Source organism: Oculina patagonica, chromosome 11 (genome assembly GCF_052425735.1).
Source record: "Oculina patagonica isolate OP01 chromosome 11, crgOcupat, whole genome shotgun sequence".
NCBI classification, from domain to species: domain Eukaryota; kingdom Metazoa; phylum Cnidaria; class Anthozoa; order Scleractinia; family Oculinidae; genus Oculina; species Oculina patagonica.
In genome coordinates, this window is record NC_135768.1 from 4,930,113 (window position 1) to 4,947,491 (window position 17,379).

General features: G+C 38.4%; 1 protein-coding gene across 1 annotated transcript; it reads left to right on the forward strand.

The window, feature by feature from the left end:
- The first annotated feature begins 4,166 nt into the window (after positions 1-4,166).
- On the forward strand, positions 4,167-16,527 carry LOC144630574 (uncharacterized). Its single transcript, XM_078488943.1, has 14 exons — positions 4,167-4,308; positions 6,295-6,612; positions 7,290-7,460; positions 10,434-10,604; positions 11,032-11,191; positions 11,444-11,661; positions 12,258-12,442; positions 12,709-12,797; positions 13,284-13,306; positions 13,354-13,451; positions 14,432-14,646; positions 15,568-15,608; positions 15,736-15,832; positions 15,916-16,527. The coding sequence occupies exons 1-14, from the start codon at positions 4,167-4,169 to the stop codon at positions 16,109-16,111; spliced, it is 2,124 nt and encodes a 707-aa protein (XP_078345069.1). The 3' UTR covers positions 16,112-16,527.
- Positions 16,528-17,379: the final 852 nt, after the last annotated feature.

Here is a 17,379-nt window from a genome sequence, read left to right on the forward strand (position 1 = left end):
AGACCACACTCGGTTATTTTCCGAGAACAACTGTTTATGACGTCAACAATTCTAACCCAGACCTCGCGCGTGTTTGAGAGAAAGGCGAGGGGTCTGGGTAACTGAGAAATATTGCAAAATTTAATTTTATTTGACTTTTTCTTAAAGTTTCCGAGAGCCACAAATGTGTAAATTGAATTGAGAAGTGATTTAATGAATGGAGACAAGATTTACGGAGGAGTAGTAAAGGATAATTTGTGAGCGCTTGTAGTAAGCGAATATATTTTGAATGTGGTACGTGAGATCCTCATAACTGAGTAAGAAGACTTATACATTACTTCAAGCGCTCGTGTATTAAACCTAATGAAAAGATATATTTTCGTATTTATTTACGCTTCTAAAGAAGCCCTGCAGACAGTAAAGTCATGTATCAAGAAATATTTGGTTATTTTTTGTGTCGATATTACATTTAGTAAGTATGATGCTTTTTGAGTTATTTTGCCAGTTAGCAAAAGAGACTTTTAAATGGGGTTAGATTACGAGTGGCGTATTTTTGAAAACTGTATTCTAAATTTTTCAAACTCGCCCAGTCGTTAGAAATCCAATCTTGTTCCGTTTATTATTTCCACTTAAAGTGTTGTTTTTTTTTTACCTTACATTATTATCATTATTCGGAGATTTCCTTCGGTTTAAAAGTTAATTAAAAACATCTTAAGTTATATTTTGGAAGGTTTTCTTTACCTAAGGAATGTTGTGAAACTGTTTGTAGAGAGTGAAGGTTATAGTATTTTATTCAAACTTATGTTTTACAAGATCTTTGAATTGTTAAATATTGGAATAGTAGTCCTAAATATACACTAATTTATGTACACCTCTAAAATGTAAAGCGACCCGCAAAGGAAATGAATAAACTGAGGTATTAAAAGTTCAGCTGTTTAGTCTACTCGTTGATCGCCATAAACTTACGAAATATCAGAAAAATGAAAAAGTGATGCCCATGAGCTTTATAGCTCAAAGAATGAAGGTTCTCGCTACTGTAAATTTGCTTGTTAACCGCGTACGTGGTTCTTGCTCGAACGTTGGTTTTTACGTAACTAGCGCTGTTTAAAGCTCTTAGAGCTTCTTGTTTTTCCATTTTATGTAGTCAGGTTCAAAGTTTTTCGATGTGCGAAAAATTGCCCCCATTTCTAGTCCCAAGGCAAAACACTCGAAGAAAGCATGAAAACGAAGCACTGAAACTGCAAAACCAAGCAAAAAAAACGTAAAAAAAAAACCTTCAAAAGAATGGTAATGGTTGTATGTACCTGTATTGCGAGACTTCGGATGATATCACCTATCCTCCCACTATACATATTTTTTGCAATATTTCTTCTGTTCTTGCAAAAGTTCAAACCTGGCGTAATTTTTTCATCACTAAACGATGTCCTGGTACACACCTTTTAAATAGGCGGTTTTTTTTCGAAATTTACGGCGATCACCTCGATCCGTCACTTGGCCGTCACTCGTTTTATTTGGGAGGCCCCTCTCGATTCGATATGACGTTGTGTCAAGTTTATGTTACGAGTCCAAATCAAATTTTCAGGTTCGCTTCATTTTCGAGTTTGGCTGCTTTGTTTTCGAGTTTAAGCTGCTTCATTTTCGAACGAGTTCCTAGCTGTTTTGTGTTTTGCTTTTCCTTGAAGAGGGAGAGAGGAGTGCTTTGTGCTTTATTACACCTTCGATTTCGATGTTACTAGCAAAGTTTATCGGAATCGCAGTTCTTCAGGTTGAAAACTTAAGGTTCTTTAATTACCAACCCATTGATCACGGTCAAGTAACCTTTCTCAGTAAATTACCATAATACAAACCGTTTGCAAAAGCAAAACTAGAGGCAACCGATCGAGGATCATAATGTTTTGGTAAGAGCAAAGTTCATGCAAGCCCTTAAGGCATGTCCTGGCGTTGTGCCTGATTATACACTGGTCCAAAAACAGATTTTCTTTTAATACATTGCAATTGTGTTTTATATAACTTGTTATGGGAAAATCAAAATTAAAAATACAAACATTAGCAGTTTTATAAACGCTCCTGGCTAAAAATTGTAACGTGGCTGATTCAAGCTATAAGTGATCATAATTTTAACTGGTTATTTTGGATTAACTGACATATCTGAATTTTAATTAATCTTCTGCAATTATAACTCGTGATGACGTAATTTCTTTTTCTTTCCAGCCCACAGGCAAAAATTGTTTTATTGTACCAATGTTTTCTTTGCATGATATTTTTAAAAGCCATGCATGTAGACGAATCAACCTCTTCTATAATTCATCCGATAGTTAGTATATACACACTCAGTGATCTTGGTGTTTCAAGCAATCTGATTGGTTCGCTATCTCGGGCTAATGAGCATTATTCACTCCCTACGGAGTGAATAATGCTTGATCCAAACTGAAACAAAATGGCCGGCATAAACTCGCGTTTCGCCGGCGTTTCTGAATCGCAGATACTAAGAATACAAGAAGATGCTGAACCAGAAAAGACAAAAAAGGTTAAGAAATTTGTCCTGATGGTTTTCAAAGAGAAGACTACATATTTTGCAATTTGCAGCACAATGTCCACACAACTCGAGTACTAAAACGATAAACATTTGCTTACCGTCAAGTCGCTTTTCGCCCGGCATCGGCAGAAATGAATACCGCAGATTTATCGGCAGCAACATCAAGTGTTATTCAACCAAGACCCTCCACAAATATTCAAGAAAACGTCTTTGTGCAAGAAAACATCCAGTTTTCACCACAGTTCTGCACACATTCAGTATAATCCAAACTTTCAGGTGGATCCGTCGCCAACTGCTCTTTCAATTTTCAATTCAAGGGAACTTCAAAAGCTTTGATTCAACGGTCAAAATGTTTTGCAAGCAGGTTTTTGATTCAGATTGCAGGTTTGAATGGTGTTAAAGGACCATTTTGCTAGATTGTGACGAGGATTTTATCGAAGATTAACTAGATTTGCCATGTTTGAAAATTCTGTAAACTGTTTCGCGCATGTCGGTTAGTGCCGATTGTATGTACGTTTCCACGCATGAATTGAGAGGTCAATTAAATCGACTTTAAATGGTTTCCTTCTGAAAACTTTGAGATCGCTTGTTGTTGAGATCACTTCGTGTGTATATACTAAAACAATTATTCTTTGAAATCTCGGTGAATAGCGGCAGAATATTCACCTCGCCGCTCCGCGGCTCGGTGAATATTCTACCACTATTCACCTCGATTTCAAAGAATAATTGTTAATTATTGGCAATATTCGAAGAACTTTTTGATGTACTATCCTGAGTTATGATTTCGATATTTTCTCCATTTTGGAATGAATATTCAGAAGATGATCATGAATATTCAGTAGACAATTTTGTGCGATGAAAAATGTTAAAGGTTAAAAATTTTTATTTATGGTTTATTTTGCCACAATTGAGACTTGGCTGGAGAAAAACGAAAAGCGTATACGCATGGGCACATTCAGTTATAATAATGCAATCATGCATTGATATAAACAGGTGTATTTGAACACTTAAAAGAGTTAGGGCAGACAGGATATCTGGATTTCAAGTGATTAGTAAATTTCCTAAGTTCTTGTGTCAGTCGACGTTGACAAATTCTCAGTCTAGAGACAGTGTAAACCTTTTTTACGGAATACGTATATTTATCGCGCTTCTCATGGGACTAGATTGAAATTTAAGTGTATGAAGTCACACTGCAACTCCCCCTAAGGTATAGGATGCAAGTTAATTCGCCGCACGGCAGACGGCTCAGTGATTCGTCAGGTGTTCTCAGACGTACAGTTTTGATTTCATAAGAGTTTCGCACACCCTCGAGTTCAGACGTCTACTGAAAAACATTAAAACTCTTATTCCACTTATTGCAGCTTGTTTTGTTATATTTCCGTTCTCGAAATTTTAGATTAATGGCGCATGAAAGATGACAGCTCCTTGGCGGAAAACGAACCACAATTGTGTTAATAAGTCTTCAGAGGTTGGTTAAGTAAACAGTTTACCAAAGTGCAGCATTATTAAATATTGTTGATTGATGTCCGTTCAACTAGCCCACTGAAATTAAGATCTCTCTTGCCTAAGTTAAACAGCGAATTGCAGGAAGTTTATTTAAGTTTGGCATAATTTTTTTGAGACGGCTGTTCTTCTTGTCAGAGCGACCGCCATGGGGATTCTTTCCCGAAAATTTTTAAAAGAAGGATTCATTTTAAACGCAATTTTTTGCTGCGGGTTGATGTTCGTCGGAATTGTAATTCTACAGGCTAGGCCGAATGACGGCTTATTGCAGACCAAGACATTGCAATCGAGTGAGTATGATAATAAATACGATACCAATTGCACTTTGCAAGCAACAAAGATCATATTTAGACCAGAGAAAAGTCACTATCTAAACTTTTTGTTTTAGTTCTGGCTTACCCCCATCGCTAAAAAAATCAGTTTCTAACGAGTGGGTTTCTAACAAGCGAAGTGGTGTGCTAATTTGGTTTGGTCAATTTCACTATGTTGCTTCTTGTCGTAGATGATTAATTGGTTTTAAATTAAAACACGGAAAGAAAATATTAATGACTAGGATCTGTAACTACAGGAGCAGCCATTTCTACCGAAAAGTACACAACGAAAAATACAATTACTTAAATATTTATTGGATTATCATTATTGGTAAAAAAGAGAAAAAATTCGGCCATTGATACCTTACATAGCGCTGACATCGAAGCAAATCTACATGAACTCAAGCGTTGCCATAGTTACGCAAAAGGGATAACTGTGTTGTGACACTTTCTCCTTTTAGGTTAAAAGCATACACCATAAAAGCTAAATCTACTTATGAGAACTACAAGCAATATCATTCTATGAGCACGCATTTGGGTTTCAACCACATATTTAATCCCTTTAGAGCCACCTTGCGGGGCCGTAACTAGCAAGAGGCAAGACGAGGCACTTGCCTCGTCTTGATTTTAACCGACAATTAAAAACAAAATATATTTAGTTGGGAAAATAGTCACCAGTTGAACGAGATTAATTTTTTTTAGGGAATACCTTGCTTAAAATGTTTAAGAAAGAGTTTCAGAGCTTCTTGCTCTCCAAATTTTCTGGAGGGCATGCCCCCAGAACCTCCTAGCAAGATCTTGCCTCGTCTATGGCAAAGGTCTGGTTACGGACCTGCCTTGTACAGCTCTGTTGCATAAGTACCCCAATATGCTAGTTTTAGTCTCCTTGAACACCAATCCTTAAATATCCTATAGGATGGTTGTTAGTCTCTTAGACGACTTTAATGTGTCACTACCTTCTAAGGGAGCACTTCCAAGTGTGACAGCCGTTCTCGCTTTAAGCCAGGGTATCGCTAGAAAAATAGGGAAAAGGCGAATGGGGAATTTTATCTCGAGCTCATGCCATCCGCGGCAAAAACTGCTAGCTGCTTGTACGAATATTTACGACCTGTTTTTCGACTGTAGGACTTATGGTTATAATTAGCGCGCTGGACTCTGGATCGAGCAATCCGGGTTCGAGCCCTGGTAGTGTCACTGCGGTGTATTCTCCTGGAAGACACTTTGCTCTCTCAGTGAATTTCTCCACCCAGGTGTGTAACATGGATTTTAATGATGCTGGTAATTCTTCGATGGACTAGCATCCCATCTAGGGTGGAAGCGGAGGGGGGGGGGGGGGGAATAGAAATGCCCCTAGTTGCAACTAGGGCATTATATTTTTTATTTTATTTTTTGCGCTTTTATTTAAGGGACTATGTCACGGGGATTTCGCAATTTTTTTATCTAAACTGTTCTGAAATTAGTGGTAGTCAACTTAACCTTAAATAAATATTATCTTTGAACATCTAAAGGAATATATAACCTTAATTTGCGGATAGAAATCAAGCTACGGCTATAAATATCGATATTTCGAAGACGCGCGGAAACAACTTGAAAACGTTTGCCTCACTTTTTCAAATTGCAATCCGTTTCCATCCAAGCCATCCGCAGCCAAAGATGCTCGTTAACAGTTTCAGTGCTTTAATATAGCAATTTTTAATCAAAATGAACTATTATTTTTAGGTTTCCTGCGACACAAATATAAATTTTGGCGGTTCAAAAATCAGTTAAAATCCGTGACATAGTCCCTTTAAGCTTCACATATGTAATATATTTTTAAGGAAAGTTGGCGTGCTGTCTAACGACTTTACCGACAGAATTGAATGTAGATGTAGAATGCTACGGACTCCGGGATAAGCTCCAGCATGATAAGTCATTTAGACCCGATGCTGACTTAACCTTTCGAATAATGGTCTTTTTTATGCACAGATGCATCGGTGCCAGACCCCTATGAACCAGTCGGATGTTTTGCAGATCAAAGAAAACCACGTGCTCTACCAAAACGCTTTAAAAGCTCCTTAAAAGTGAACTGGACTGATATGTCCAATTCCTTTGCAGCCATAATTCATGCATGCGCTACAAAGGTGTATGAAAATGGTTTTTGGTATTTTGGCGTAGAATATTATAAGGAGTGCTGGAGTGGAGTGAACGGTAGCTTGACGTACAACAGACATGGATCTGCCAAGTGCTTCATGAACTATAGCGTGGGGGCCCAATGGACAATTTTTGTTTACCGCTTTGTTGAAGGTTAGTTCCCTGACATTTCTGGGAGTCTGGGAAAGAGTAATATGGATGCAAAGCAACAGTATAATCGTTCCCTTCACAGCGGTCAAACGCCGCGAGCGTGCGCAGTTTCTGCGCAATTCCCGCCAATATTCTCCATACAAAGTCTTAAATTTTCCGAAAGCTTTCGGTTTAAAGCCAAAAGTTAACGCCGTTCCACAGGGAAAGTTAAGGTTTATACGCTGCTTATGGATGGGAAATTTGTTAATTTATCACCACTGAGTTTCCCAGCTTGAAATATTATTTCACCGTACTATTTCTACAACAATTTCTTACAAACGTTTGCACACTTTCGTGTCAAATTCTTAGAAAAGTTCGACGCACCGAAAACCGGAGGTGACGTCATTTTTGCGTTTGAACGCTGTGAAATCGTTCCCAGAACTTGATTTCTTATGTTACCGATCCATAGTCATTTTTTGTGGATAAAGAAAAGTGTCTGTTATACGTCGATAAGAAGTTTTTGTATGGTTTTCAACTTTCTTTTAAAAGTAGACCATCTAGGACAGTTGGACGTTTGATTTCATATATGGAGAAGTCACCAAGAGTTGCATGCCTTCACCAGAGTATACACCAGGAAAAGCCTGTAAAAATGAAAATATGTTTGTCATAAATTCATTCTTTCTTTTATGTGTATTCGATAGTGAACGGAAGCTGGAGTCTATGGTTACCATGGCAACCATGCAGCGTGACGTGTGGAGGGGGAAAGAGGACACGTACACGCACGTGCAATAATCCGCCGCCAAAATGGAACGGAGATGATTGTCCTGGAATGAATGTCACCACAGAGAGCTGCAATCTGGATGGATGTAAAGGTAGCATTAAAGAGTTCTTTTGATTACAGAATTATCAGTTTGAAAGTGCAGTCTGGTGCGGTGAACCTGTTGTTATTATTGTAAAAAAAATATGACTGATATAAATTATGGCTTGACGACACAGGCGAAATATTGCAATGTAACATCTTAATAATCTTGTGCTAAGCTAACACTTGAAACACATAAACATTGTTTAGTCATCTTCGGGCCGGCTTTTTTCGATGTTTTATTCGATATTGTCGGGCACAAATGGTTTATCTCATTTACAATATGTTAAGGGTACTCAAGACCGGTTTATACTTAACAATACAAATCCCTCAAAAGTGTTTTTGCTACTATCGAAACTTTGTAAATCTAAGGCAACTGGCCTTGACAAGATTTCAGCAAGACTGCTACGTGAAAGTGCAGACTTGATCGCCAATTCACTTTGCTCTATTTTTAATCGCTCAATAAATTCAGGGGTGTTCCCCGATGAGTGGAAATGCTGTAAAGTTATTCCACTTTTTAAACAGGGGGCTCGCTCTGATCTTAATAATTATCGTCCCATTTCGATTATACCTGTCGTAGCGAAAGTTTTCGAGCGAATTATATACGATCAAATTTACGATTACCTCACTAAAAATGGGTTGTTGTCAGATCAACAATCTGGTTTCCGTTCCCTTCATTCTACAGTTACCGCTTTGCTTGAGGTAACGAATGACTGGGCTTACAATATTGACAAAGGCAGTGTCAACGCAGTAGTTTTCTTGGATCTGAAAAAAGCGTTTGACACTGTCGATCACCATATTCTTTTATCTAAATTACATGAATATGGCGTACAAGGAATTTCTCATTGTTGGTTTCGTTCTTATCTGGATAATCGTAAACAAAAATGTTTCGTAAATGGTTCGCTCTCTAACAGCCAATCACTAACTTGTGGGATTCCACAGGGAACAATTTTAGGGCCACTACTCTTTCTTATCTATATTAACGATCTCCCTAATTGTCTCTCAATCTCTAAGCCTCGAATGTACGCAGACGATACTCACTTAACCTTTGCCAGTAACTGTGTAGACACGATTAATGAGGTCTTAAATCGCGACCTAGCTAAGGTCAATGAATGGCTTATCGCTAACAAATTAACATTAAATGCAAGCAAAACAGAATTTATGTTAATCGGATCAAGACAAAGGTTAAGTACTTTTGACAAATCTCCTAGCCTTTCAATTGATGATAAATCCATAAAGCAAGTTTCTAGCACTAAATCTCTTGGTGTGCACATTGACGAAAATCTCTCTTGGAATGTGCACATCGAGACCATTGCTAAGAAAATTGCATCTGGCCTGGGAGCTTTAAAGAGGTGTAGACGATTTGTTCCTCAAAGCACGCTGCATTCTGTTTTCAGTGCCTTAATACAGCCTCATTTTGATTATTGTAGTGTTGTTTGGGGACACTGTAATAAGACCCTCTCTGACAAACTACAAAAATTGCAAAACCGCGCTGCACGTATTCTAACCTTTTCTAGCTATGACACAAATGCCGGACTTCTCTTTGAACGGCTCGGCTGGAAAAGATTGGAATCTCAAAAGGCAAATACAAGAAGCAGTAATGGTGTACAAATCTCTTAACGGTCTTGTACCTACCTATTTGCAATCAATCTTTACTGATACACACACACATAATCCTCTTCGCGCCTAGGAGGCACATAAGGCTGAGACCAGAGATTTCCATTGCTCCCTTTCCATGGCTGCCTTCTCAAGTTCTTTCCACGTCTTCCCTGCTGTTTTCATTTCTGCCTCGATCGTCCTCCTCCAAGTCTCCCGTGGACGTCCTTTCTTCCTTCTTCCACTATCCGGTGTCCATCTTAATGCAGTTCGTGTTATGCTATCTCGACCTTTCCTGATAACATGCCCTAGCCACCTCCATCTTCTTTGCTTTATTACCATGGTGATGTCCCGTTGTCCTGTCCTTTGATAGAGTTCCTTGTTTGTGATCTTCTGGGGCCAGTATATCCTGCATATCTTTCTCAGGCATGAAGTGTGGAAACCTGATAGTCTCTGGCTGTCTCTTTGGGTAACCCTCCAGCATTCTGCACCACTGATAGGAGTAATATAAATCAATACGAACTGAGAGACACCGTGGGCAAACTCGCCGTTCCTTTGCCCCGCACAAACTATCTTAAAAACAGTTTTAGTTACCAAGGTGCGGTGCTTTGGAACAGCTTACCACCTGATTTGCGGCAAGCACAAACTCTCAATGGTTTTCGAATTGGTTGCCGAAATCATTTTTCTTAGTCTTAAACTAGCTTTTTAATTTTTAAACCACACGGCATTCATGTAAAGCAGAGTTATTTTTTATTTTAGTATAGATTAGTATTGTTTAGTTATTTGTATTGTATTTATTACCTTTAGTATTTTATTATTGTATCTTTCTGATGAATTTACCGTGTTAAAATAAAGTTACTACTACTACTACTACTACTACTACTACTACTACTACTACTACTACTACTACTACTACTACAGTCCTGGACAATTTTGCTTTTAAGCCCGGGCCAAACGAGGATGAGAGTTAATGAGAGTTGACTCTCATGAGAGTTTTCGTCAACTCTCATCGACTATCATCAACTTGGGCCAAACGAGAACGAGAGTCCGTGCGTGACTCCCATTGACTCTCATGAAAAATTTGAGCACGTTCAAAGTTGATGAGAGCGAATGAGAGTCGATGAGAGTGCATGAGAGTTCCATGCCGAACGAGAGCGAGAGTTTGAACTCACATCAACTCTCATCCTCGTTTGGCCCGGACTTTATTTGTTGAAAAATGATAGGACTGCATTTTGACCGATTTCATTTAAGCTTGTTGCGGAGTAAGGCGTAAAATTGAATATATGTTCAAAAATATTTTGCTGATAAAAATGAGGAGAAAGAAAGGTATTGGGATGCGTTTAAATGCATTTTACAAATTTGTCATAGATTTTTTTCTTTTATTCAATAGTAAATGGCAGCTGGAGTTACTGGTTGCCATGGCAACCATGCAGCGTGACGTGTGGAGGGGGGAAGAGAACACGTGTTCGCACGTGCACTAAGCCACCGCCCAAATGGAACGGAGAGGACTGCCCTGGAACGAATGTCGTCAAGGAGAGCTGCAATTTGCACACATGTAGAGGTGAACAGATGTCTTGATGAAAAAGTGTTTTTTCTTTGTGATTTTTGATTTGTTTTGATGCTTTAGTGTGTTTCTTACTACTCATGTGAGAGCCTAACTAGTCTAAAAATCTGAATCTGAATAAGCTAATTTTTAATGCAGGTCAAATATTGTCTAGTTTTCCCGCTATGAACTGTAGAAGCTATGGCGTTTGTCGCTTTTCTTATATGATTACTGTTGCCATGTTAACCATAAAAGGACTTGCATGACGTCATGTTCAGTGTTTTCTTAGCACACATTGATATTAAATAGCGTTGCGAGCTTCCTTAGCACAACACATTAACTTAAAAACGATAATAAAATGATCATTTTCAAGAAAGAAATTCTTTTTTACTATGGTTTTGTCTCAATAAGATGTTATTTTCGTTATACTTTTTTTTCTCGAAAGGAGACAATTATCTTCATCATAAGAATGCGACTTATCTAGGTCTGAGCACTGGGAACTCCTCTTTTCCACTTGTAGCGAAGATTCTGGGAGGCTCTCTTTTGGCTCTGCTTTGTTTCAGTGGTGCACTATGGCTTGCTTTGAGACATCTTAGAAAGAGTAGGTGAGTTTAATCGAAAAACAATTTTGCTTCGATTTCGTTAACAAACGCACGTGGTTCAAACAAGAAATTCTTTGAATTAAGGCCTCGTGAGTAGGTAGCTTAGCTTGTAGAATGGTTTAAGGAATGAGACGTTGTAGGAGATAAGTTTCAAGACAATAACTAACCAGGAAATCCTCCTACCTTGCAGCTAACAGCCCAGGGAATCTTCTAGAAAATGTTCTACTGAAATCAACCATTTCTCATGTGTTTTAGGTCCAATTCAGAACTCTCAGATCCTTTTGAAATCTTGTTTGATGATATTTCTTTGCACAAGATCATTGGAGAAGGAGCTTTTGGGAAGGTATACAGCGGAGAGCTTCTAAAACGAATAATGGTGGTCGGAAAAGGAATACAATCTTTAAAAAGGAAGAAAGAAAAGGAAAAACACCAAAGGAAAAAGGGTCTGCGCGTTGCCGCGAAAATGTTGCGCAGTAAGTTTTGTTTTCTTTAAATGTACGGTAGAACTGTACAGTCAACTTTCTCTTAACGGACACCTTTGTAAGACGGAAACCTCTATAAGACCTTGTGTTGGTCCAGTCCCTGCCGTTTTTCAGCCATTTTACTGTAACTAAACTCCCTATAAGACGGACACCTCTCTAAGTCGGACAATTGGAGCCGGTCCCGTAGATGTCCGTTTTAGTCGGCAGAGTTGACTGTATAGCCATTACATAAAGTAGGGGAAGTATGCGTTTGAGTCTTTATTGGCCCATCAGGCCGGAGCTTATCCCGGTTTCTGTAGCATGAAGCGACTAGGAGTGGTTCTATACTCCCCATGGATGTGATGCTAGTCCATCGCAGGGTTACCCCCAGCATTAAAATCGCTGATAACCATTTATACACTTGTGAGAGTAAAGTCTCTTGTTCAAGAACACAATAATGTGGTGACCTCGGTGCGGTCAGGGCTCGAGCCCAGACCGCACGATCCGGAGTCCAGCGCGCTAACCGTTAGGGCACGCCCGTCCCATATATTTATTATATGACCCTTACATAGCTAGTAATAAGCAGAGCTAAAAAATTTATTTACTAGATGGCGCCACAGAGGAACAGAAACAAGAATTTCTAGAGGAAATAGAGCTGATGAAACAAATTGGATATCACCGAAATATATTGAATTTAATGGCCTGCTGTACTATAACAACTCCCATGTTTCTTGTGGTCGAGTTTGCTAAGTACGGTGACTTACTGCAATACCTCAGAAAAAGAAGAGAGCAGGTAAGCAAGTTATTATTATTTATTATTATTGTAAATCTAAGGTCCTCGTCAGACTAGAAAGAAAGCTCTCAACAACTATCAGTGCTCGATGTAATATGACACGAGAGAGAGTGTTTCATCACATGAAAGAGGGATTGAGGTGTTTGGAAATGTGATGAAACAAACCTCGAATGTTTACATGCAATATATGTTCAAGAACGAACGAGGAAGCATATTTTTTCTTTTTAGTTTGATTTAAGTATCTTACAACTTTGCTTTATTTTTAGATCAAACAGGCTGCTGAAGAAACGGGAGAAACAGCCACAAGATATCAAAACATAGGGATCATAAATGAATGCGGCTTATATGACGTAAAGTACAATTTTTGCTCTGTTTTCAAAAGAGATCTAGGTACTTTTATTTAATATATTGTAGACTGTAGACAATTGGCAGGCAAAAATCAGTAAAATCGCGAACTCTCAAATATTGTCTCGATTTTCAACGAAATTCTCAGAACTCATATTGAATAAAATAGATCGTAGGCAGTAAAGAGAATTTAAATATAATATAATATAAAAGCCTTTTTACAAAATTGGTCGAATCTTGTGTTACATGGGAAGAAGCCCATACTTGACGATGCTTACTACACTTGTTGAAACCTTTTTTCTCTCCTAGCCATATTCACTACATAATTGGCAGATCTTTGATTTTGCAGTACCTGCAAGTCTTCTCCAGTTCGAAAATTATATGTGTAATTTTAGTTTATTGTCTTTAAAACTGCCACTTATAGTTTGTAGGAAGATTGCAATGTAATGTGACTGTTAATAATTAACCAATTAAATAAGCGTTGTTCTCTTTTCAGGTCGCCGGTGACACGATCAGCAGGTGTACAGTAACAGGTCATCGGAGTTTCCGGGATGACACTGGACGAGAAAGAAATGTGTTGACAGATACTGATAAGTTACATGACGATGATACACTCAGAACCGCTGACCTGTCAACGTTTGCGTGGCAGATAGCGAAGGGAATGGTGCGAGCTGGATTACGTTAATGTAGAGATATATCGACCTCAAACGTATCTTGACTTCAATAATGACTTCGGGTCACATTCTCCCATTACCGCCCTAGCGCTCAATTAGAGCGATTTTCGATTGAGTGTCGTAACACCAAAACCAATGTAATCACTTTTGCCAATCGCAGAGGGTACAAAAAATCTAGTGAATCAATGTAAACTAGAAGCAGGCCGGTACATGCAACCGCCTCGAAGCGTGGGAAAACGCGTGTGAGCGAGGCTTTATTGGTTTTGGTTTTACTTTTGATTGGTCGTGTAGGTGGCGTTAGATTTTTAAACCAATTTCAACGCGCAATAAAACTAAAGCAAAGCAATTCGACACTCGATTATAAATTGCTCTATATTGGCAAATTTGTTTAAAATTCTCAATTTTAAGACTGATTGCTTTGACTATGATTTGAATAGTTTATTTCTTTTTTTTTTTTCTCTCTACGTGCAATCTTCTCTGTTTATGCGCAACTACTAAAAACATATTTTCATTTCAGGTGTGGCTTTTATAAGGTCTTGTTTAGAGTCGCACACGATGAACTAAAAAGGACCCTTATACTATGTTGGCGGTCTAGAAAGATCAAGCATAAAAAAGTATCTTTTAGGGGACAAAAAAGCTTGAGTTGCGCCCAGATTGATCTCCGTTAGGAGTTTAATTAGAACATTCTGACAAGCATCCCTGCCCCTTCCATATAAGAGTACCCTCGGCCTGCTGCACAATTGACGGAAAGGTGGCTGACTACTTCCTAGTTTTCTAGAAGCGGAGGATTAAGGAATGGAGGAAAAACATGAAGACCTTCTTCTTTGGCTTCTTCTTCGCGTCTTACAATCTTTTCATAAGAGACCGGGATACACTGGAAGCGAGTCAAGGACTAGGGGTTTTCTTTTTAAGAACGTAGATTTGTACCTTCCCAAAATGTTACACAAAAATGGCTCTTTTTTCATTTTAGGAGTTCTTGTCACGGAAAGGATTCGTTCACCGTGACTTAGCGGCGAGAAATGTGCTCGTGTGTGAGGGCAAGTTAGTGAAGATAGCCGACTTTGGTCTGTCGCGTTACGTGTACACCACAAACGTTTACCATGCTACGAAAGCCAGAAAACTGCCAATAAAATGGATGTCACCAGAAGCCATTCATGATCAAATTTTCACGGTGGAGAGCGACGTGTAAGGCTTAAATATCAAGTTTCCAATCAGCGGTTTCAGTCAAATCCATGTTAACCGCTGAATGAAGAGCCTGTTAGGTTTAGTGCAGTGAATTGTTTAGAGCGGTTTTCACTTGAGTGTCGAAAGTAAATTGCGTTTGCTTTGGTTTTGCATTACTACGCTTAGTGATTGGCTTAAAAATCTCGCGCCACTTTCTCAGCCAATCAAAACTAAAACCAAAACCAATCGTGACTCGCTCGCGCACGTTTTCCCGCGCTTCGTGCCAGCTACATGTATTTGCTTCGAGTTTTGATTGGTTCACTGGATTGTCTGTGTCTTTTGTGATTGGTCAGAGAAATAACTTTGGTTTTGGTTTTACGACACTCAATTGAAAACTGCTCTATGAGGTTGGGTATTTGTTTTAACTTGTTTAAGTGGCATGGTGAGACTGTGTGCAGTATCTTGCTTTTTTTCTCAATACGCTTTGATCGTGGACATTTTCTGGATAAAAAGGGAAAACTTAAAATTTTTTACTGTTTAAAGTTTAATAAAGACGAAGTAATTTGAAAGTTGTAAGGTGCTGACGATGTTCGACAAGTCGTCACAAACAGATATAATTTTGGTGGTGATGTAGAGTCTAATTTATTCTGAGGTATGTTTTTTTTGCTAAAAGTGCGTTTAACTTTGGTATTATTTTCTGTGTTGTGTTCCCCGTGGGGAAGTTCACCAATTGCTGTGAATATTAATGATGATGACGATGGCGATAATGATGATGATGATGATGATGATGATGATGATGATGATGATGATGATGATGCTGCTGCTGCTGATGATGATGAAGATTTGGACATAAAACTATCTGTCAAACAGATTTCAGTGTTTTTAATTTACTTTATTTGGTTTAAAAGCTACTAGAACGTAATGTTTTATTCTTGTCAACAGATGGGCCTATGGTATTCTTCTCTGGGAGATTTCAACAATCGGTAAGTAGCAATTCCTAACAATTCGCTTTTCACACCGTAAAACGACAGTCAAGGGTCAAACATAGAACATATGGATGCCCTTTTCCTTCACCTCACTTGCTGATCTCTTTCATTCTCTTTTTTTAAGGTGGGACTCCATATCCTACCATCAGTAACCAAAGACTTCTAAGGGTCCTAAAAGCTGGATACAGAATGGAAAAACCACAGATCTGCTCTGATGAAATGTAAGCAAGCCTCTCTTTTTTTCATTTTTGTTGAGCATTTTGTCGTAGTTGTAACTGACACCTGTCACTCATCATTTCCCCAGGTATGAAGTGATGCAGCAGTGTTGGAAAGAAAAACCCGCCGAAAGGCCTTCATTCACCATCATCCGGGAACAACTAGAACGGATGATGTTACGTCATTGTCCTTATTTGGATATAGCTGACGCAAACTATACTTACGCTCCTTGTTGTGACAGTGAGCCTGACGAAGAAACAGAACATGAAAACACTGCTTTGTAACTTGGATGTTAAACGATTTTCTTTAAATGTTTCCAAATGTTAAGCAAAATAGAAACCTCTTTAGCATTGCGGGAGGTTTGTCAGAGATACCAGAATAAAACTTAGGTAAAATTCTCCTTAAAATTGCAAAGTGGGCCAACAAGTAAAGATTCGAGGGCGACACCTCGGACACATTTGATTGCATTTTTGTTAATTGGTATTTGTCATTCCTCCACTTCATAATACATTACGTTACCATACTTTATGAAGAATACAATACATTAAGAAATAGAGAAGGGCAAGGAAATAGTGAAACTAATTTTATGCCCTTTTAATTAAACTATAATTTTTAAAAATAAAAAGAAAATAAATACAAGAGAGGAAACGAGGAAGCACAAAAGTTACAAAGTTCGGTGTGGAAGTGATTAGCACTGAGGAAAATAAATAGAGGATATTACATGGTTGCGCGGAGATATGAAATTCATCTTCGAGTGTTCAAATCGATATCTCACGAGTGAGCGCAGCGAACGAGTGGGATATCGATTTGAACACGAGAAGATAAATTTCATATCTCCAAGCAACCATGTAATATTATGTTTATTATATAAACCTACTAATTGGGATGTTTTTGACGATTTTTCGAAGATTGCCGACCATTTTTCGAAGATTTCCGAAGATTTGCAACATGTTGTCCGAAGGTCGTACGAATGTTCCCGAACATTTTCCGAACTTTTCCGAAAATTTCCGAAGACACCCGAAGATTGCCGAAGATTGCCGAGGAAGATCCGAAGATGTTTCGACTTTTTATATCGATTTACTTTGGCTCATTCAGCATTTTTTTTATTCATTATTCATTCAAAAACTTTACATACATACATTACAGAAAATTGCACAACTAACAAACTTGTCACAAAATGTTTTGCAATCGATATCTTCACATGTGAAAATAACATGTTATTTTCACGTGTGAAGATATGATTTTTTCGCGCGAAAGATTTCCTGGTATTTCACTGATGTTTATATAATAATATTGGTAAAGTGCTCTTTTATATAGTTTTCTAGTTGCCTTTTTACAAATACAGTCGACTTCAGGTAACTCGAACCCTCGCTAACTCGAACTTCGCACTAACTCGAACCGAAATCGATTTCCCCTGGATTTCCGTCATACATATATTGAATTTTTACTCTCAGTAACTCGAACCCTCGATAATTTGAACCAACTCGAACCAATTTTCGTTTCCCTTCAGGCCATTTTCTATATAATTTTACCCTCGATAACTCGAACCATG

Bases quoted from the DNA above. Each gene is read 5' to 3' on its own strand.
- LOC144630574 (XM_078488943.1), top strand. From the start codon at position 4,167: ATGGGGATTCTTTCCCGAAAATTTTTAAAAGAAGGATTCATTTTAAAC. The intron at 15,609-15,735 runs GTAAGTAGCAAT...TCTTTTTTTAAG, and splicing joins CTGGGAGATTTCAACAATCG to GTGGGACTCCATATCCTACC. The intron at 15,833-15,915 runs GTAAGCAAGCCT...TCATTTCCCCAG, and splicing joins CAGATCTGCTCTGATGAAAT to GTATGAAGTGATGCAGCAGT.